Source organism: Lithobates pipiens, unplaced genomic scaffold (genome assembly GCF_037356315.1).
Source record: "Lithobates pipiens isolate NorthernLeopardFrog02 unplaced genomic scaffold, aLitPip1_a1.2 Scaffold_3, whole genome shotgun sequence".
Lineage (NCBI taxonomy): Eukaryota > Metazoa > Chordata > Amphibia > Anura > Ranidae > Lithobates > Lithobates pipiens.
Window position 1 is genome coordinate 284,340,557 of NW_027507790.1, and position 22,614 is coordinate 284,363,170.

The window sequence follows — 22,614 nt, forward strand, 5'->3', positions numbered from 1 at the left end:
TGGTTTTATTTTGCAACTTAACGCTCGTTAAGAACCCCTTTATGGGTTCCACTAAAGCAACACACATTAACACATATAAAACCATGTCTTGCTGTGCTTACAAAGGTATAACCAGGGCAAAAGCTGGAGCCAGATGTCTTCTTTTGCATTTGCCATTATTATTATTTTTCAGGGAAGGCATTTGGCATCCTGGACAGGGAAGGGGGGTGAATTTACTGGAAGTTTATTGGTCCCCGACCCTCTTTTATCCCCCCAAAGTCCTCTCTTGCCTCATTTTCAATTCAAATAAGCTTTATTGACATGTCAGACCACATCATGCACTTTGTGTTGCCAAAACATGCTTAGTGGGCTTTGTAAGTGGGTCGAAGAAAGGTTTAAGCATGTAAACCAAACGTACTGCAATCCTGTAGACTCTAAGGGTGTACTGAGCGCTTTTTTTTTTTTTGCTTTTGTTACTTTGCCATAATGACACTTTGCATTTCTCCCTGTGTACTGTAATATTCCATGAGAAGTCTCCCAGCCTACAAGTGCTGTTCCTGACCGATCTGTCTTCTCACTCTAGGCTTCCATCAGCACTGCTAGAAGCCAAATAATAAACATGGAGGTGAAAGGCCCTTGCGGAATCTCCACAACAGGTAAAATTTAGCCACGTGTGTGTGTGTGTGTGTGTGTGTGCGTGCGCGCTACCCATCAGTCAGAATATACACCACCAAGTGGGCTCCAGTTTAACATATGTGTACTACACTTCCAATGTAAAAAAAAATATTCTAATAGGTTTACACAATGCAGCGACAGCCACATGTAGGACTCCCAAAGTTAGAGGTGGGCTGTTATTCCAAAGCAAATACACTTTTTCACACTGGTACTGACTAGTAGTCCAATGTTTCTCTTCACCCTCAATTTCTCTCCATCAGTCAGCTAACGTGACCCCCAGTGCTGAGGGAGCGAGGTGGAGGAAGGTCACACAAGGATGCTGTGGAGGTGGGCGACATCCTGCTTATCAACTGGTGATGTCATTGGTTGTTAGGATGCCGATGTCTAAAAAGTTGTAATGGTGCATAATGAAAACCCGTGGGTTTGTATCACTAAAGGCAGGCTTTATCCAACCTGCTCACTTGTATATAATTTTTAGGCATTTTTCCAAGGCACCCTGGTTGAAAAAAGTTGCTCTAAACTGAAGAACAGAAATGTAATATTAGTAGCTTATCAGGCTTGGATGTGGCTGCTGCATTCGTTTTCTTTTTTCCAGCCATGTATATTTTCTACGTGTACAGAAAAATAACTCTTCATCTTGACAGAACTCTCACGTTCCTGTAAATTCCAGTGCATTGAACTGCTATCTCAAGCGACGTTATCAGCTTTCCTCTGTGAGCTACAAAACACTTCCTCTCTATATAACAAAGAGGAAGGGGTGTTTTTTAAAGGTTTTCACAACATTTTTTTTTACCTTGATGCATTCTTTGCATCAAAGTAAAAAACATTCTGTGTGCAAACCCGTCCCCCCCGTCACCCTAATACTTACCTTAGACTCCTCTCGATCTAGCAATATCCATAATAATTGGCTCTCCATGGACTCGCACTCCAGGTTGGCTTTTGGCAGTGGCTCCCGCTGCGGTCTATCACAGCCAGTAAACCAATCAAGAGACTAAGGTGGTGGGGCCAAGCCGTGGCGAATTGACCCCCAGATCTGCACCTCGGGAGCGCACTTGATTGGGTGCCCCCTCAGCAAGCTGCTTGCTGTGGAGACACCAGACATGAGGGAGGGGCCAGGAAGGCCAGCATGAGACCAGAGAAGAGGAGGCTCTGGGCTGCTTTGTGCAAAATCATCGCACAGAGCAAGTAAGTAGAACATGTTTGTTATTTTTTTTTTTTTAAATAAGAATTTAATATCACTTTAAGTCATGGTATGAATAAAGGTTAGAACCTCTGTCAGGCTTTTATTGCTGTCTGTGTCTATGGGGCATCTCACCTTACTAATGGGAACATAAACCGCACTCTAAGCTGGACAGAGGTTGTATCCCATTTAAAAAAAAAACGGGGCTGTAATTTCACTTTAATGAAATGTTAAGGTCCCCTTTCAAGTGCAACATTGGAGATAGTGCTACTAATTCACTTGTCATCCATAATATATAACCTATAACTTGTTCTTTAGACTGGTAAACTAGTATGTGCTTTAAAATGTATATTCTAGGTTAAGGTTGTAAAATTAAAAATATGTTCTACTTAGCTGCTCTGTGCCTATATATTGCACAGAGTGGCCCTTTTACCCTCTTCCAAGTGCCCCCTTACAAGTTGGGTGCTGTGGAGGCACCTGTGCTCACATGCTCCTGAGCTCACATGCTCCTGAGCTGGGTTGTATGCATCCATAGATGCACACAAAGGCAGTAAGCCCTGTTCATACTCCCTCCTAACAGGATTTTGACTGACCATAGCATGAGCCTATGGCTCCTGCAGCTCTCAATGTCTCCTGTGAGACCAGGAAGTAAGAGGAGCAGTACTGGAGCGGTGACGAGCATCAGGTAAGTGTTGGGGGAGGGTAGGATAGGTAGTCAGATTATTTTTTTCCCCCCTAAATGCATGGAATGTTTTAAGGTAAAAAAAAAAAAATTTACTTTAGACCATTTAGGAACATTCATATTGTGATTGTCCCGCATTTTTGGTATAAATGTATGTTGACCTGTTCCTTGTATAGCTTGACGGAGTACTCTACTTTATAAAGCAGAATACTGGTATCGCCTAGAAAGCAATTATGTTTTGCTATTATAACAAAGATGCAGCATAATGTCATCACAGGGCCATACGCGTTGTAGCAGGGTATGCATTCCTTCAGTCCATATTCTGCTACAATACCAATCGGTGACAGTAATGGGTCTCCAGAAACCCTGAGACGTGTCATTTGCAAAGCTGGACCCCATAACTTTATTATGTTACTGCTGCTCCCTTCCCAGGTGGGGCCCCCTTTGATACCTCCTCCAAGCAGAGAGCTCACCTTATCTCGGAACTTGCAGACAAACAGCGAGATCTACAGGAGACGCTGAGACAGAAAGTGAATGAGCTGCGGAGGCTGTGTCTGCAGGAAGCCGTGAGTACAACTTTAAGCTGCATATTCTGTATTGTTATAGGAAGTGGGCCATGGAATATCTCTGCATAATTCAAATAAAAAAATATGAATGATCAGTTTCACACTAATGAGGTACATTATTGTGCTGTCCCCACTTGTAAGCATGTTCACAGTGTTAAAAGTGATAGCGCAAAGCAGAGTGCTGCCCCTCAGTCTTTTAGTTTTAGCCTGGGTTCACACATATGTGAACACAGACATCGCATGTGATTCACACCCACATTGCTGTGTCTATCACATGCGTTGTCTGTGCAATCCGAGTTCAGCCATACAGTTGTATGGCTGAACTTGCATTGGATTTGCACAAAAAAGTTGCAGGGACTTTCACACTGGAATCGGATTGCATGAGTGTTCACGTCCATGCGATCTGATTCCTGTACGAATCCACAGTTTGCACTGCGATCTGTGAACCGATCTGGGTGTGTCATGAACATTGTATTGACACCCGCAGAGGTTCGCAGAGAGCAGTGGGAACTGCTTGTGGGGGAGATTAGATGCGGGAACCGGCATTCGCCACCATAGTGCACCATGGGCATTGCGAAATATAATGTCACACCGTGTGTGTTTGTGTAAGTAATATACAGTGCATCCCGAAAGTATTCAGTGCTTTTTTTTTTTTTTTTTTTTTTTTTTTTTTTATTCCAAAATGGATTAAATTCATTATTTTCTTCCAAACTCTACAAGTAATAGCTCATGATGACAACCCGAAAAGTTTTGCTTGAAATCTTTGCAAATTATTAAAAATAAAATAACAAAAATCACATGCACGTAAGAATTTACAGCCTTTGCTGAACACTTGGTTGAAGTACCTTTTTGGCACCAATTTCAGCCTCAAGTCTTTGAGTATGATGCCACAAGCTTGGCACACCTATTTTTGGGCAGCTTCTTCTATTCTTTGCAGGACCTCTCAAGCTCCATCAGGTTGGATGGCGAGTATAAATTCCTGAATCTGTCTTGATATTGTAACCCCTTGCACAGCGACATTCAAACTGAAAGGGTGAGGAGCAGCACCCTTCTTTGTTTTGTGCGGTCACTTACAGGAGGGGGCAGCACAACGTATCTTATTAGCATTGCTGCTCCATCATTGCCCAGTCAGATTGGAACTGGTCCTGGACCAGGCTGCATTGCTAACTACATTGTCTGCATTGTGAACACAGACTTGGCTGGGCTCTCTGACAAGGCTGCCAAAATCACAAGACTGGCTTAACAAATTTTGCTGACTGCATATTTAGCTGGTTACCAAAAGTTCAGCTTTAAAGTCTACCTTTGCTTTGGCTATGTGGGGAAAACTATCTGGCCTACTGTAATGCAGTCCTTTGTAGCAGCACATACTGCCATTTTGCTTTTCCAACACTTAATTTAGCTACTGGGAGAGAACAGAATGTCCCATGAAAGCTATGAGTTGTCGGAGTAAAAAAATGTACCTTTTATAGAACACTGATTGACAATGACATGGGGTCAGTAACATACTCTTCTGTGTTTTGAGCACCTGTCGCCTAATGGAGGGACGAGGGTTATGTAGGTATACATTAGAGCTGCACGATTATTCGTAAAAAAAAAAAATTGAAATCTCGATTTAACCCCCCCCCCCCCTCATAATCTTAATACAGCATTTCCCCGATTCAGTGCAGAGAGGTCTCTGCTGACAGCTGTCAGAAAACAAAAAAAAGGCAGCCTGCCATGTTTATTTACAACGTTGTCAGCAAAATTACTTAGAACCCCCAAACATTATCTATATTTTTATTTTTTTTATTTATTTTTTAGCAAAAGAATAAAATGGCGGTTGTTGCAATATTTTATGTTGCACTGTATTTGAGCAGCGGTCTTTCAAATGCAATTTTTTGGGAAAAAATACACTTTAAGGAAATCCAAAAAAAAAACAGTAAAGTTAGCAAAATTTTTTTGTATAATGTGAAAGATGTTACGCCACAAAAATCGTGGGAGAATTTCGATCTTTATTCTAAGCAAAGAAATGATTCTCATTTTAGCAAGAATCGTGCAGCTCTAGTATAGATTGTTGAGGATGGAGGGTTTGAAACAATCCTGGGTACAGCATTAGCAAAACCTTACAATGAAATTTTAAAGACTGGATGTTTTTCCTACAACTAACAATAATCACAATTAAGTTCAAAATGGTACAGGAATGTGTTGGCCTTTGAAGCTCATCTAAATGTCTTTGTGGGGTGGGATGCTTTAGCGCATAGAAGTTCACCCATCAGACACTGGCCCAGAGGAGTAAGACTTTAGTGTTCCCATCAGACAGAACAAGTACAGTTTTGATGGTGGTAGTTGCCTGTAAAGTTTGTTCTGATTGCGAGTGTCAGCAGTGTACATTGTCATATTGGCACATGGCTGACTACAGAAGCTCTACTGTAATTATACATTTTTATTGTGTAATCTTTATTGATAATACTAATGGTTACCCTTCTTTCTGAGCAGGAATTGACGGGACAGGTGCCTGTGGAGTACCCCCTGGAATATGGCGAGAGAGCCCCAGCTGTCGCAAGGAGGCCGCGAGCATTCAGAATGACCGCGGCAGCGGTTACCAGAGCAGAAGTGAGCAGCTGCAGTTTTTTCATAATTTATGAAATCCATAAATGCCCTCATTTTTTATACCTTGTGTCTTACCTTACAAAACACTACGGAGTAAAAATTTTCTCCCAGCTCTCTGACCAATGCATCATGGTGTGTGATTGGTGCGTCCTCACGGCAAACCAAACTCACTTACTGAAGCTTATACTCTACCCAAACCATGGTTTGGGTTTGATCGTACACACTGTCCATTAAACTTTTTTAGTTGGTGCAGTACAATGTAAAGTGCACCCGTCACCTTCACATTCTGTGGATAAAGCAAATGAAAGTATATCTAAACTTAAACAAAAATGTAATATAACAAAATAATAATTACCACGCTGATTCAATAATTTATTCTTTGTTAAAAGTCATGCACAATAAATACTGTGATCAAAAAAATCCTCCAAACAATACATAAAAATATTTTTAACCAAAATTTATTTCAGATGAGAAAAGTTCAAATAATACAATCCAACCGTGTAATGACTAAAAAGTTTCCATCACCAATATTATTTGTGTATAGAAGTGTAGAAAAATCTTTGATCCACAGTGACCAGCATCATTAATACTGGAGAATGCAGAAAGCAGAAACCAGAAGTGGGTGCCTATCTCACTATAAGATTAGGCAAGCTTGTATTAATTTATTAATTTTAAAGATCTTCCAAACACGTGCCCCTAGACACCGACAGTACGCAAATATGCAGCCTCTCGGAGAGTGGGCCTTGGCGCCGAACTTCCGCATATTTACCTACCGAATAACAGACGGAGCTGTGCCAAGAGCGCTACAGTTACTGGAGGCTGACGGAAAGCTCACAATCGCTTCTTGCGATCAAAAGCTTTCTGATCATGTGATCGCCATGACCGCCAATCATGGAGGTCACATAAGCCAGCATCCCAAACCTCTTAAAGGGCTAGGAAACGGCCCCCCCTCACCCCCTTACATGTTTCATCTGTTGGGACTTCATCAAGGGGTAGTGGAGTGGGGGACGGGCCGGTGGCTTTTCTATATCTCTTTGCCAACACATCTATATTCTTGATTTTAAGCTTATGCTTAAATGGCTTTTGTGAGTACCTTGATTACTTGCAAATCAATTTGGATGTGTTTTCCTGTATTCGTGGTGGTGGTCACTTCGGATCCAAGATTTTTCTACACTTGGAAGAATATTGGTGATAGAAACATTTTAGTCATTACACCGTCGGATTGTTTTATTCGAACTTATAACGAATGAACATCAGCAATGAAGAGTTTATACATTTATACAAAATGTAATATATTGCAGCTTAGTAGTACTTGGATGTGGTGGCTGCATTTATTTTTTATTTTTTTAGGACAAAAACATTTTCAGCAAGTTCAGAAAATGCGCGTTGATCTAGTTTTCTGTACTTGGAGAAAAATGTACTTGGCCTGAAAAAAGGAAACAAATGCAGCTACCACATCAAAGCCATAGTAACAAACTGCAGTATATTATCCTTTTTTGTTTCTAAAGAATTAATAATTCAGAGTAGATGGCCTTGGAACTAGTAGTATTACTGGAGGGGTCCTTTCACTTAAAACTATGTTTTTTTTTAGGCCCCTTCCACACGAGGCGGATCCGTTTAGTGGAGCTCAGCAGGAGATCGCTCCTTTGATCCCTGCTGAGCCGGTGGAGGACAGGTCCGTCTCTGCACACTGTCGGAGCCCCGCTGATTTCTATGGGGAGATTGGATGGAAAACAGTCTGCTTTCATCAGATCTCATTGATCCACCAGACGGATGGCTGAAAGTATCGCCATAAGTCGGATTTTAGCGGATCGGATGGCAGACGGCTGTCGGTGAACAGATCTCCGCTGACATCCATCTCCCCATAGAAGGCAATGGATGGCCCACCCATATCCGCCTGATAAAACAAAAAACAAAAAAAAAGGCTGTCGTATGAAAGGGGCCTTAGATGGGGAGGGGGTGGGAGCAATGAAAGGTTTGAATGGTGGGATGATTATTATTTTGTTTACAGCAACACAAGGGAGAGTGTCTTAAGACCAGTGTGTGGTTGTGAAAGGGCTGTAGATAAATTAATAAATAAATACAAATTTACTCTGCCACATTTGAAAGAACTGTTAACCACTTCACCTCCATTAGGTTTACCCCCCCCCCCCTTCCTGACCAGGCCATTTTTTGCGATATGATATTGCGTTCCTTTAACTGACAATTGTGCGACACTCTACCCAAATAAAATTTTGTCTTTTTTATTTATTTATTTTTTTCTTTCCCACAAATAGTTTTTCCTTTTGGTGGTATTTGGTATTTGATCACCTCTGCATTTTTTTTTTTTTTTCAAAACAAATTTTCTTTTTTATCTAGAGGTAAAAAGCATGTACAGAAATCTCAAACAGTTATATAGTAAGAGTAAGTAACACTCCAGTATACCGTCATATAGAAGTTTTAAACTGCGATGTTGCGAAGGACAAATCAGGCACATAACTGACACTTTTTTTCTCTGGAATCGTCTTTCAGGACAACCGCAGAGAGAGTGTAGCGCCACCTTCTTAGGAAACACGTGCCCACTTTAAAAACACCCCCTCTTCCACCATGGCTTTAGTGTTTCCTCCATGGTGGAAGCATGTGCCTGGAACCAGGGAAGCTACTCTCTCTCTCTCCGGGGAAGAGTGGGCTTACCGGTGGTGGTGTTTTGTGGTTTAGTTGGCCTGCCAGCAGCCCCTCCAGGGGCAAGGGGTGGTCTGGTGCTCCCGGTCTCACCATCTCAGGGGAGTGAGGGCCGGCGTCATGTGCTTGGAGTCCGCTGGTTAGCTCAGGGAGGGCTCTGTAGCTGGCAGAGGTCACTGCAGGTCAGCGGCATATCCCTGTGTTCGGCTCCAGGTCCTGGCCGGCGAGTGCGTCATGTCCGGCGATGCAGGGCCCTCTAAAGGGGGCTTGGCGCCGTGGGTCTGATGACGCGGCAGCCGGGAAATTCAAAAGGAATGGCGTAATTCTAGCAGAAACAGGCTGTCCTACTTGGCGGAATGGATGAGGGCAAGACAGCCATGGCGGAGGCAGACGCCCCTAGCACCGGTCCAGCCCAGGTAGGCGGGGTGCAGTGGCGCCTTCTTTTTTACCCTATGGGTTGTTGTATGGGTCTTTGTGTTCCTCCCTGTCGGGGGGCCTGTCGCTACAGGGTCAGAGGTGACATCACTCGGACCATGCAGCATGGTTCAGGGGTCTCGCTTGTTGCCTGTTGGTGGTGGGGCTCTGATACAAAACCAGGGCATCAGGGCAGGCTGAACCTCAGAACCTACTGCCTAGTCCCAAAGCATCGTCCTCTAGACGATGAGGTGATGAAGGGGGGGAGTACTCTTGTCTCCCTCAGGGATTCTGAAGAGGATAGCAGGGCCTCTCGGTACAAGCTATCACTAGAGGAGGTAGACGACATTTTAAGGGCGATCTACGCTACTCTGGAAATTCAGAAGGAAAAGGTACGATTGTCAATCCACTACAAGATGTACCAGGGGATGGACGAAACAAAACGCAGAGTTTTTCCGGTGCATAGGGTCCTTTCGGATTCCACTCTTTTAAAAAAAAGAGTGGAAGGACCCAGAAAGAGCCCCTTTTTTCTCCAAGTCCCTCAGGAGGAGGTTCCCCTTTGAGGACAAGGACTCGGAGGTATGGAACAAGAATCTTTGAGTTGATGGAGCATTTTCTCAGGTATTCAGGCGCACGGACTTAACCTTTGAGGATATGGGAGTCTTAAAGGATCCGATGGACAAAAAAGCTGACTCCATCCTCAAAAAAGCAGCATCAGTTAGTCTTAAGCCGGCTATGGCCTCCACGGTGGTGGCCAGGAACCTGGAATGCACGGTGGAAAAACGAAAAAGCCATGTAGAAGCGGGTACATTTTGCAAAGATCTCTTGGAATCTTTTGCCCTAATCTTGAATGCAGTCAAGTATATGGCGGACGCTTCAGCTGAGTCTAAGTTAGCTGCAAGGTCTTCAGCCCTAGTAAATTCAGCCTGGGCCTGACTTGGAGTCAGTTCTTGACAGGACAGCTGACAAGGAAAAGGCCTTCCCGGCTAAGAAAAAGCAAACCGTCAAGAAAAATGTTTGTGCTCTTCAACAGTCCCATAAGAGTAAAGACCAGGACCATAAGAGCCAGTGGGGCTCCCAGAGGGGTAGAGGTAAGGGCGGAGTTCTCTTTGGATCTCCCCCAGATCAGGCCTCTAAAAGTAAGTCACAATCTCACCCCAGTGGGGGGGAGATTGTCAGCTTTTCACGAGCAGTGGGGCTCGATTTCTCCAAGTCTGTTAGTGAAAAGCGTTATTGCTCAGGGGTACAGGCTGAAGTTTTCAGAACCACCCCCGAGCAGGTTTTATGTAACAGCCTTACCAAGGGACCGGAAGAAGGCTTCTGCGATGATGTGCCTGTTACAGGAACTGATAGAGCAAGAGGTCATGATCCAAGTTCCAAAAAGTCAGTAGGGCAGGGGTTTCTACTCCCATATTTTTCTGGTGAGGAAACCTTCAGGGAAGTACCATTTGATCTTGAACCTAAAAATTCTGAACAGGTCACTATGTTACAAACATTTCAGGATGGATATGATATTTTTTTTCCATCACAAAGTTATTGACCCCGGGCTGTTTCATGGCATCCCTTGATTTAAGGGATGCCTATATTTATGTACCCATACACCAGGCGTCCCAACAGTTTTTGCGCCTGGCAGTGGATCTAGGGAGTTCTGTATGGCACCTCCAATTCAGGGCTCTGCCGTTCTGACTCTCGTCCTCCCCCAGAGTCTTTACAAAGATTTATGGTGGAGGCTTTGGAACCCCTGAAACTGAAGGGGATTTCAGTCGTCCCTTATCTGGACGACCTTTTATTTTTTTTGCAGACTCCAGGGAGCAGGTCTTGGTGAATCTTCGGGTGTCCCTGTCTCACCTCAAAAGTCTGGGGTGGCTTCTGAACCTGGAGAAGTCAAATGTGGTACCCTCGCAGGAGAGGAAGTTTCTGGGTTATTCCATAAACTCCGTTCTCCAGAAAGTTTTCTTGCCACTAGAAAAGCAAAAAAAGATAGTCAGCTGTAAAGCAAGTGCAGAGCAACCAGCCAGTTTCGGTCAGGTCGGCCATGGCAGTTCTGGGCCTGCTTACAGCAGTAATCCCGGTCATCCAGTGGGCCAGGTTACACTCCAGACCCCTTCAGATGAACAATTCAACTGGTCCTATCAAGATCCTCTAGAGAAACAGATAAGGATCTCTACAAAGAAAAAAAGGGCTCTCTGGTGGTGGAGAGAACAGGCAAACCTGTCAAAGGGCCTTTCTTGGGTTTTTCCCATGGACAAGCATCTGATGACAGACACAAGCGGCTGGGTGGCTCACCTCGACGGTCAGACGTCTCAGGGGGTCTGGTCCAAGGGGGAAGCTCAAAGGTCTTCCAACTGGAGATTGAGGGGTCATCACGTTCAGGTGTTGTCAGACAACACAACCGCAGTAAACCTATATAATGAAGCGGGGGAACCAGGAGCAGAGGTCTGTTGTTGACCTGGGCAGAGCAGAATACAGCTTCACTGTCAGCAGTTCATCTGAAAGGTTCTCAGAATCTGTTGGCAGATCTTCTAAGCAGGCGGAAGCTGATAGAAGCAGAGTGGAGTCTGAATCAGGAAGTCTTCCTGATGATTTCCGAGGCTTGGGGTCTTCCCCAAATAGACCTTTTTGCCAGTCAACAAAATTCAAAAGTAAGCCGATTCTTTTCTCTTCACCGAGGGGACGAAGCAGTAGGTCTGGATGTGTTTGCCCACCCTTGGCATTACCAGCTGTGCTACGCTTCCCCCCCCCCCCCCCTTCTCTCTGATTCCACTGGTTCTGAGAAAATTGAGAGAGGAAAAGACGGATTTGATTCTAGTCACTCAGTTTTGTCCAAAAAGACCTCGGTTCGTGGTGCTTCTAAATCTAGCCACGAAACCCCCATGGAAGCTACCGGTCAGAAAATAATGAGAAATAAAAATCTATATAAAAAACCGCGCTAATCAGCACCAGGAGAGGCTTAAGCCAAATCAAAATAAAAAGCTCTGTATGAATCTAAAGTACCTGCATGTAAAAACACTACATAGGCTGCTGCCCCCCGGACGAAAGGAAACCCCTTAGAAGGGTTCCTTTTTAAAAGTGAAATTATAAGAATATTATCGGGTTAATTGGCGCTACCTAGAAAACAGGTCTCCATTACAAAAAGGGTCTTATGGAGAATCAATGAATGGGGAGCCAGGGTACGGTCTTTGCAAAAAGCACAGTATTCCCTCTCACCCTACTTATAATGACACTGTATACTGCCAACCCCAGAATCACATAAAGAGCTAAGGACACCAAGAAAAGCCCCAGCTCCGCCCAAAGAAAGATTTGAATCAAACACTAAATGTAATAAATCTGTAGGCCATCATAGAAAAAAGGGGTCCCAAAACATTAATTACTAATGACGGGAATTACCAATCAGACTCATTAAAATAATACTACAAAACAGTAGAAAATCAGGAACTAATGATGTTAGAACAGGCTAGGATCCTTCCCTAAAGAATATCTATTCAAACACACATTCTCAAGTATGTTAAAAATACAGGCCAAAAGATCATATGTGCCAAACTACATATGCAACCTGATGAAATTAAAAGTCAAATCGCCTGAGATGCGACAAATTACATTCAGTGGCAGGCCTATTAGCAACAATGAAGAACCCTTTATCAGTACAAGTGAAAAAAGATATATATGTATATTTAAAGTACCGTGCGCTAATGAGCAAACTGGGGCCACATAAGTGTACCCACCAGTGTGTAGTGCCGAAAGGTGACAGGCCTATTAGCAAACAGTAATGAAAAACCCTTTAACAGTATAAAGTGAAAAAGATATATATATATATATTTAAAATGCCGTGCACTAATGAACAAACTGGGGCCACATAGGTGTACCCACCAGTGTGTAATGCCGAAAAGAATATATATATGTGTATATAACCTCAAACAGTATTAATATTAAATCTGTGTATAGTGAAAACCAAAAGGAAATTGAATATGTAAACAAATAACTGAAAATGTGAGCTTTTCACACCCCAGAACCCAAATGGTTAAAAAATATATGTGTGTGTATGTGTTAGTGCATACAAAAAATGAAAATGCAATAATGCAAAAATTTTTTTGGCGATAAAGGCTAAAAAACACATGTGCGAAGTGCAATATCACCTAAAATGGAAATAGTGAAATAGATGAAAAAAATGAAAAAATAAAAATAAAAATAAAAATAAAAATAAAAATAAAAATAAAAATAAAAAATAAAATCTGAGGATGAGTAACAAAAACTATATATAAAACATAAGCAAAATGGCAAATATATATATGTGAAAAATAAGTCCCAAAAAAAATGAAAGTTCAATGGTATTAGTCCAAGGGATCCTAGAAAAATCCTTATAGTGACTTTTGTGCTTCCTATTCAGTCTTCACTGTGACTTCTGTGCTCCCCCACCAGGAATCCTACTCACCAGAAGTAGATACCCCTACAGGGGTTAAGAGCCTTAAGAATCAATCTCCAGATATCCCGTTCTTGGTTTAGTGATAGATGCCCGAGCCTGTGTCAGCTTGGATTCCTCAAGTCCTCATGGGGAAAAAAATGGAAGCCTCCATAGTGTAATCCGTAAAAAAGGTTTATTGGCACAATAAAAAATATGTATATAAGAGGCAAAAACAGCAAAAAATCAAAAATAAACAACCAAAAAAATATAAAAAATATACAAAATACCCACAATTCTCATAAAGTGGGCTATTGTATAGAACCACAGTTGATCAGGGGATTAAAATGAGAAACTCCCCCAAAAAATTCCAGATTAACCCCAGAAACTACCATGGGCCATATGTAATAGCATTAAGAACACAAGCGGAAAATGGAAACACTTGTTCATATACCAGGACAAACCTCCCTATAGAGGTGGTAGATCACGGCTGTGTTCCCCCTAGGATAGGGCCCTTTCCGTAGTGTTCAAAAGCGCAAACAAATCCTTCCTTCGGGGGCCGTGTGATAGATACGCGGTTTGCGTTCCACCTGCGTACCAGAACAACAACGGCAACCCGGAAGTGACGTAACGGCGTGGTTCCGTCGGACGCGTTTCGTCATAGACGTCTTCAGCGGCGGTGAAGACGTCTATGACGAAACGCGTCCGACGGAACCACGCCGTTACGTCACTTCCGGGTTGCCGTTGTTGTTCTGGTACGCAGGTGGAACGCAAACCGCGTATCTATCACACGGCCCCCGAAGGAAGGATTTGTTTGCGCTTTTGAACACTACGGAAAGGGCCCTATCCTAGGGGGAACACAGCCGTGATCTACCACCTCTATAGGGAGGTTTGTCCTGGTATATGAACAAGTGTTTCCATTTTCCGCTTGTGTTCTTAATGCTATTACATATGGCCCATGGTAGTTTCTGGGGTTAATCTGGAATTTTTTGGGGGAGTTTCTCATTTTAATCCCCTGATCAACTGTGGTTCTATACAATAGCCCACTTTATGAGAATTGTGGGTATTTTGTATATTTTTTATATTTTTTTGGTTGTTTATTTTTGATTTTTTGCTGTTTTTGCCTCTTATATACATATTTTTTATTGTGCCAATAAACCTTTTTTACGGATTACACTATGGAGGCTTCCATTTTTTTCCCCATGAGGACTTGAGGAATCCAAGCTGACACAGGCTCGGGCATCTATCACTAAACCAAGAACGGGATATCTGGAGATTGATTCTTAAGGCTCTTAACCCCTGTAGGGGTATCTACTTCTGGTGAGTAGGATTCCTGGTGGGGGAGCACAGAAGTCACAGTGAAGACTGAATAGGAAGCACAAAAGTCACTATAAGGATTTTTCTAGGATCCCTTGGACTAATACCATTGAACTTTCATTTTTTTTTTTGGGACTTATTTTTCACATATATATATTTGCCATTTTGCTTATGTTTTATATATAGTTTTTGTTACTCATCCTCAGATTTTATTTTTTATTTTTATTTTTATTTTTATTATTATTATTATTTTTATTTTTATTTTTATTTTTATTTTTATTTTTATTTTTATTTTTATTTTTTCATTTTTTTCATCTATTTCACTATTTCCATTTTAGGTGATATTGCACTTCGCACATGTGTTTTTTAGCCTTTATCGCCAAAAAAATTTTTGCATTATTGCATTTTCATTTTTTGTATGCACTAACACATACACACACATATATTTTTTAACCATTTGGGTTCTGGGGTGTGAAAAGCTCACATTTTCAGTTATTTGTTTACATATTCAATTTCCTTTTGGTTTTCACTATACACAGATTTAATATTAATACTGTTTGAGGTTATATACACATATATATATTCTTTTCGGCATTACACACTGGTGGGTACACCTATGTGGCCCCAGTTTGTTCATTAGTGCACGGCATTTTAAATATATATATATATATCTTTTTCACTTTATACTGTTAAAGGGTTTTTCATTACTGTTTGCTAATAGGCCTGTCACCTTTCGGCACTACACACTGGTGGGTACACTTATGTGGCCCCAGTTTGCTCATTAGCGCACGGTACTTTAAATATACATATATATCTTTTTTCACTTATACTGATAAAGGGTTCTTCATTGTTGCTAATAGGCCTGCCACTGAATGTAATTTGTCGCATCTCAGGCGATTTGACTTTTAATTTCATCAGGTTGCATATGTAGTTTGGCACATATGATCTTTTGGCCTGTATTTTTAACATACTTGAGAATGTGTGTTTGAATAGATATTCTTTAGGGAAGGATCCTAGCCTGTTCTAACATCATTAGTTCCTGATTTTCTACTGTTTTGTAGTATTATTTTAATGAGTCTGATTGGTAATTCCCGTCATTAGTAATTAATGTTTTGGGACCCCTTTTTTCTATGATGGCCTACAGATTTATTACATTTAGTGTTTGATTCAAATCTTTCTTTGGGCGGAGCTGGGGCTTTTCTTGGTGTCCTTAGCTCTTTATGTGATTCTGGGGTTGGCAGTATACAGTGTCATTATAAGTAGGGTGAGAGGGAATACTGTGCTTTTTGCAAAGACCGTACCCTGGCTCCCCATTCATTGATTCTCCATAAGACCCTTTTTGTAATGGAGACCTGTTTTCTAGGTAGCGCCAATTAACCCGATAATATTCTTATAATTTTACCGGTCAGAAAAGACTTGTTATCTCAAGGGGCAGTAAACCACCTGGAAGTGAAGTTTCTGCAACTAACCGCCTGGTTTCTGAGGAGGACATATTGAAAGCAAAGGGACTCTCAGACAAAGTGGTAAAAACCCTACTATCTAGCAGGAAAGAAGTCACACAGGCGATTTATATGAAGGTCTGGAAAAAAATTTAATTCCTGGTGTGCCTTGTTCCTTGTCGAAAGAAACTTTAATTTCTAGATTTTTTTTTTTTTTTTTTTTTAGTGCTCTCATTCCCAGTTGAGATTTGTCTACTGGTTTTGCAGGGTCTCTCGAAAGCTCCATTTTAAACCCTTACGAGAAGCTTCGCTACAGAAGGTGGTTCTCAAAACGATTTTTCTAGTGGCCATCACCTCGGCGAGGAGGATCAGCGAGCTACAAGCCTTGGTTACAAAACCTTTCTTAAAGGTATTTTGAGGACAGAGTGGTCCTCCAGACAGACCCAGCGTTTCTACCCAAAGTATCTTCAGCCTTTCATCGGACACAGGAAATAGTGCTGCCTACCTTTACTGCAAACCCAGCTAATGCAGGGGAAGAGGCTTTCCACACATTAGACGTGAGAAGATGTTTGCTGCAATTTCTCAAGATGACCAAGGAGTTTAGAAGATCAAACGCCCTTTTTGTGGTCTTCTTGGGGCCACACAAGAGAGAGAGAGCTTCAAAAAGTACGCTGGGTAGGTGTCGTAAGCTGGCTATAGCAGAAGCCTATAAAGCAAAAGGAGAAATACCTCCCACAGGTGTTGCTGCTCATTCTACCAGATCTACGGCAGTTTCCTGGGCTGAAGGGGCCGGTGCGACGCCGGAACAGATTTGCAAGGCTGCCACTTGGTCCAGTTATTTGACGTTTCTCCGGCACTACCGTCTGGATTTACTGTCTGCGGCAGATCAGGCCTTCGGCAGGAAGGTACTGCAGGCACTTACCCACCCTAGGGTAAGTTTCTCGGTTATCATCCCTGGGTTGTCCTGAAAGGTGATTCGAGAGACTTACCGGTGACGGTATTTCTAAGAGCCTTTCAGGACAACCGTTACTTCCCTCCCTAGGTTAATCTTAGTAGTAGTATTAAGTATGTATCATGGTTGTGTGGTTTTCTGTGCTTTGTTTTCAAGTGTCGGAAGACCACAATAACTGAAGCCATGGTGGAAGAGGGGGAGTTTTTAAAGTGAGCATGTGTTTCCCGAGAAAAAGGTGGAGCTACACTCTCTCCAGGGTTGTCCTGAAAGGGTCTTAGAAATACCATCGCCGGTAAGTTTAACTGTCTTTTGGAGACCAGTGATTAGTACAGTGATCAGTGCTAAAAATATGCACTGTCGCTGTATTAATGACACTGGCAGGGAATGAGTTAACTGTGTGCCTAGCTAATGTTTTAGTGTAATGGGGGAGGCGCTTTTACTACTGGAAGACATGGATCAGTGTTTCTGCTTTACAGAAATACAAAATCCATGCCTTCTGTACTGACAGAATAACAGTCTGCCTTGTTTACATAGGCAGAATGGCATTCTGTCAGTGTAACGAACGATCAGCGGGTGCCGGCGGAGATGCTGGTCAGCTCCTGCTGTGTAAAATCACAGCGGGAACGAGTTGCCAGCAGCATGCACTTGCACCCAAAACCTTGAATTGCATAATCTCGTGTGTGTGTGTGTGTGTGTGTGTGTGTGTATATGTATGTATGTATGTGTGTGTGTATATATATATATATATATATATATATATATATATATATATATATATATATATATATATATATATATATATATATATATATATATATATATATATATATATATAATGAGATTCTGCACAACATGGCCACGCTGTAGCAATAAATCTGCTATGGGGAGGTCGGCAAATTGGTTAATCTAACAAAAAAAAAACTATTTCCAGTAACCCAGTCACTTCTGTGTAAAAAATAACTAAATATGGGGTCCCTGTGCCTTCCACCTCAAGTCATGTGGAAGAATTCCAAAGTATAAACAGATTATTGTTAGAGATGTAATGGCTCTACCTTTTTCAATTGAGTAGAAACGTTTTTATTTCAATCAGAATCCTTCCATTAATTTGCTTAAATGGATAAAGCAGTGGTGTCTGCCATCTAGTGGTCACATTTGGTATAACAGCCTAGTCCAGAATTGTGCCCATCTTCGGTGTCTATACATCTGATTCTGGTTCTCTTGCAGGAAGCGCAGTTGGACCGATTGGAGCGGGATTTTGCTTTGCAGCTACAGATGGCAGAAGCTGCTCGGAAGCTGAGTGTTGCTGCAGAACAGAGCACAGAACTGACTGTGGAGCAGCGCAGAAAACGCAGACTGGTTCATCTGGACGCATTGCGCAGGCTGCAGGAGATAGAGGAACAAAGTAATAACCTGCGCAGAAAACTGGGCCTGAGGCCTACACATCGAGTGCCACACAGTCTGCTCGGTAAGTGCTCATGTGCTAACGTTAGAGTACCTAGCCAAGTACATTTGCCATTGTTTTTTTCATTTTAAAGAACTCCAGCTAGAAGTTATACTTTTTTGTATTGAAGCAGAGAGTATGCCATTGCTGTGGAATTTGGACCTTTTGACAAATACAATATGTCAGGCCCCAGAGCTGGTCATAGTCTCACGAAGGTGTACCAGCTCTACAAATGAAACTGCTAAGCAGTTGATGTACAAGCCCTCTCACATGGTTCATAGGCAGCAGACGAGATTTAATCACCAATTGGGGTGGAGCTACATTTTCAAATTTTTTTTAATTTCAAATGCTCTGCATGGCATCCTTTTATCATTTAATTTAAAACCCTGTGTATTGTACAGCTGCACAAGTAATCGTCAATCATTATCGCGATCTTGACTAAAGTGTTTTACAATTCTTTCTATGCAAAGAATTCTCTCTGCTCTTCTGAAGCCACAGCCTCAAAAGAAAGGAAGAGAAAAACTGGGCAGTTGAACTTAAGTATATTTTTTTGTATAATGTGAAAGATTTTACGTTGCGAGAATCGTGATCTTTTTATTCTAAGAAAAAAAATTGTGATTCCCATTTTGGCCAGAATGGTGCAGCTCTAGTGTATTGCAAATATATATATCTATCTCATTTTTGTACAGGGATTAAACAGATGAGTTTGCAATGTCTGATAGGATATAGACCGACAATAGCAAGCAATTTTCTAAAAATAAGAATGCATGCAAGAAACAAGTCTTTATTATTATTATTATTATTATTATTATTATTATTATTATTATTAATTATAATAATTTCTTTTCTTTTTAACAGATGAAGCTTTTCAATCAGAGTGCAGTTCATTATCTGACGGGGGCAGCCATGGTGAGTATGGCTAGAGAAGAAAATTCACACTGTACACTTCAGTAAATTCAAAGACATTTTTCAAGCTTGAGACAAAAAAAATGTAAATGGTGTTAAAAGATTAATTCTCGCCTGCAGATGACATTCTTGCTCCAGGAATGAGGCCTTCTCCTCCTCGCATTGCTGAACACTCCCGTGCTGTCTCCAATAGTCCTGAGCGGAGGGTTGGCTGGAAAGCATCTCCTGTGGAAATGTACTGTGAAATTCGGAACAGGCGTAACTCCATGGCCAGCACTGCAAGGTGGGATGATTAATATTGCTTTTAATATTTTCTGTTTTAAAGTGTTTGCAAACATTCCATTTAAAAAAACAAAAAACAAACATGCCTATTGTGCAGCCTTGATAATATTCTTCTGGGGTCCCCCGTTCACTCTCCAGGCCCCTCTTAATCAGGTGAACCCACTGAAAGCCGCTTTTTGGGGGCACGCTCCCATGTCCCACTGCTGCATCCATTGACACAGACAGCAGGACTCTGCACAGACCCCTCCCCCGCCTCCTGTGTCACAACTTTTGATTGATAACAGCAGGAGTAATTGGCTCCCACTGCTGTCAATCTGTCCAATGAGGAGAGCGACAGTGGCTGGAGCCGCTGTACTCGTGCACATCGCTGGATCTTATGGGCTCATTTAAAAAAAAAAAAAAGTCTAGGGGGAGCTGCAGCACAGAAGGTTTTTCACCTTAATGCATCGAATGCATTAAGGTGAAAAACCTTAGGGCTTTACAACCACTTTAATTAATTTTTATTGAGGGATAAAAGATGAGAGCGATAAATGGAGATCTGACAAAGGGTTTGTGCTGGTGTAAGTATGCTGTGTTTGAGTCCAAAGAGCCTCCTTAGACCAAATGAGGAGAGGTTGTAAATAGGTGAGTGAGTCCAGGGTCAGGTTAGGTTCACAAATGCTACTATGCATGCAATTTTTTGTGTGGTACGATAGCCCATTAGTTGGAATGGGCTGCAGTACCTCCTGAAATGCAGGGAATAGGTCCCTGCAGCATTTTAGAAATCATAGCCGCACATGAACCGCAAGTGCATTATGCATCCAGCATGGTTTTTCTGTGCAGGTGGTTGCGGCGGCTGTAGCAACAGGTACGGACCCGCAGCAGGAACCACCCGCACACATGTGAACCTAGCCTCAAGCAGACACCATATAAAGAGATGAAATCAAGGAGAAAAGAGATAAAATGACACAGACGGTCACATAGCATTTTAGCAGCAGTTAGTGGCAGAAAAAAAACAATAGCCGCGCATCCAGGAGCAGCAGAGTTTTGGCAGAAATAACGTGTGTCTAAATGCATCTAAACGCTAGGTATGTTTAGGACTTGAGCGTTAATTCATTTAAATGGCCAGAATGAATTATTTTTCTGGCCGATTAAATTAATTAATGCCCAAGCTCATGATGACCAAATAAACGTCAGTGAGCCCCTGGACACACAGGGGCTCACTGCTGTTTGGTGTCAACATTCTTGTTTATGCTAGATACTCATTACTATCATATGCCTATTGTATGTTTTAATAATTTTTTACTTGACCTGTTTAATATGACTTATTGTTGATAAAATTTATTTTTATACTATATCATTGTCCATCTTGCCCAAAAAAGTCCGAATTGGGGCCCTGTGTCCCTTTACCCTTTTTTTTCTCCTCCAATCAAGTTTATACGGATGTGGCTTTAGGAGTATTTCAATTTTTGCGTGTTGCTTAATCATCACTAGATTATAGAATTTGACGTCCTTGTGACACCCTCCGGCAAAATAGTAAAACAATTTTTTTGCATTTCAGTGAAGTTTTAAAATGCACTAGATTTATGATCTAAATACACAGCATAGATTACAATATTCAATTTAAAAAAAGAATATCAATTGAACTTTGATACATGTATATCATTGTATCTCTCATTGACACTATTATACTACTTGAGGCAAAACAGGTAATGTGTGCCATAGCCATCTTGGGGCTTACCAGAAATGTGCTTTTTTTTTTTTTTTTTGTTTTTTTTTTTTTTTTTTTTTTTTTCCATGAACAGTGCTTCTTGTGGCAATTAAATTCACCCATTTAGCTATGCATTTTTTTTTTTTTTTTTTCATTTGACTGGCTACCACTGCTCTTTGTACAGGGTGACGGGTTGTTACAGCCCTTTGTAGTCCTTCGCAAAGGACAGCTGCAGCATCATCACTATATTGATAAATTCAAAAATGTACCTCCTCTTCCTCAGCATGTCATAATTTGGTCCTTCTATAGTTATGCTAAATTGACTATAAGAAACATTTTAGAATGTGTACATGCTACTTGTATTACAAATGCTGAGCCAAGGCACCTTAGTTTGTGCAACCACTTGCAGATGATAGAGCACGATCTGTAATTCCAGTCAATACCTAACAAACTCTAAACCTAATCTTGGCCACATTCTAAGCCTAATCTATCTAGCCCTATAAAGGAAACCTCATTAGACTTAGCTGCTGTTCCATTCTGGTCTCCAGCAGCAGATGCTGTGTGCAGGAGAAAACTGACAAGCTGGTAAGTGACGTCACCTATAGACTTACTATGGGGCTTCTGTTGTTGGCTGCCTTTCCTGCACACACCCACACATTGAAGGAACTGCCGATACTGGGACCAGACCGGAGCGGCTGCAAAAACAGGTAAGTAAAGTGTTTTTGCTTCACAGGGCTAGATAGATTAGTCTTAGAATGTGGCTGACAGTAGGTTTAGATTTGGGTTAAGTAACACTAAAAGCAAAACTGAAAATATGATTAACTTGCGCTTGTTTGCAAATAGGTCTTACTTCCAGGCAAGTGTTATCTGCCTGCATTTCTTTTACTTAATATTAATTCACCCAATTTCTTTTTATTTTATTTTTTTACCTACAGTCCCACACGCTCCTTCCCCCGAAGTCTATCCAGTCTTGAAGGTCGAAGTGTTCCGGCCACTCCAGTCTTGAGCCGAAATGCCTGCAGCAGCTCTGCACTGAGGTAAGTACTACAGGGTTGCTTTAGTGGAGGGTGCTGGCAATACTTGTGGGAAGATCTGGCAGTCCTGCATAGTGAAGGTGGTACAGTCTGTCTCGCAATGCACATGTATTAGCAGTACAATCAACACTGCTGTTCACCATTGATAGACTGGTCCTTACCAGCTCATATGCATGGCAGCAATCCTAATCTTGGTGCAGCCCTCCCTCCCCTAGCTTGAGATCTGCTGTACCAGGAATTAACGGAGTCTGATACTGAGCCAAGTTCAGATACTTCATAAGTTACATTTAATATTTCTTTAATAAATACTTTAATAATTTAGTAATTTCCTATTTGTGTGGGGTTCAGCTATACATTGGGTTTGCAAAGAACAAATTAGAAAAACAAGACTGAGCTTTCAGGTCTCTCTAA

At 41.7% G+C, this 22,614-nt stretch overlaps 1 protein-coding gene across 1 annotated transcript in view; it reads left to right on the forward strand.

The window, feature by feature from the left end:
- Window positions 1–22,614, forward strand: part of CCDC120 (coiled-coil domain containing 120) — a 65,254-nt gene that overhangs the window by 37,320 nt on the left and 5,320 nt on the right. Inside the window, exons 3-9 of the mRNA XM_077463248.1 lie at window positions 563–635; window positions 2,949–3,082; window positions 5,558–5,674; window positions 18,075–18,315; window positions 19,150–19,200; window positions 19,318–19,480; window positions 22,105–22,206. Of these exons, the coding sequence (XP_077319374.1) occupies window positions 599–635; window positions 2,949–3,082; window positions 5,558–5,674; window positions 18,075–18,315; window positions 19,150–19,200; window positions 19,318–19,480; window positions 22,105–22,206 (845 nt within the window). The 5' untranslated portion in view covers window positions 563–598. The remainder of the gene's footprint in view (window positions 1–562; window positions 636–2,948; window positions 3,083–5,557; window positions 5,675–18,074; window positions 18,316–19,149; window positions 19,201–19,317; window positions 19,481–22,104; window positions 22,207–22,614) is intronic.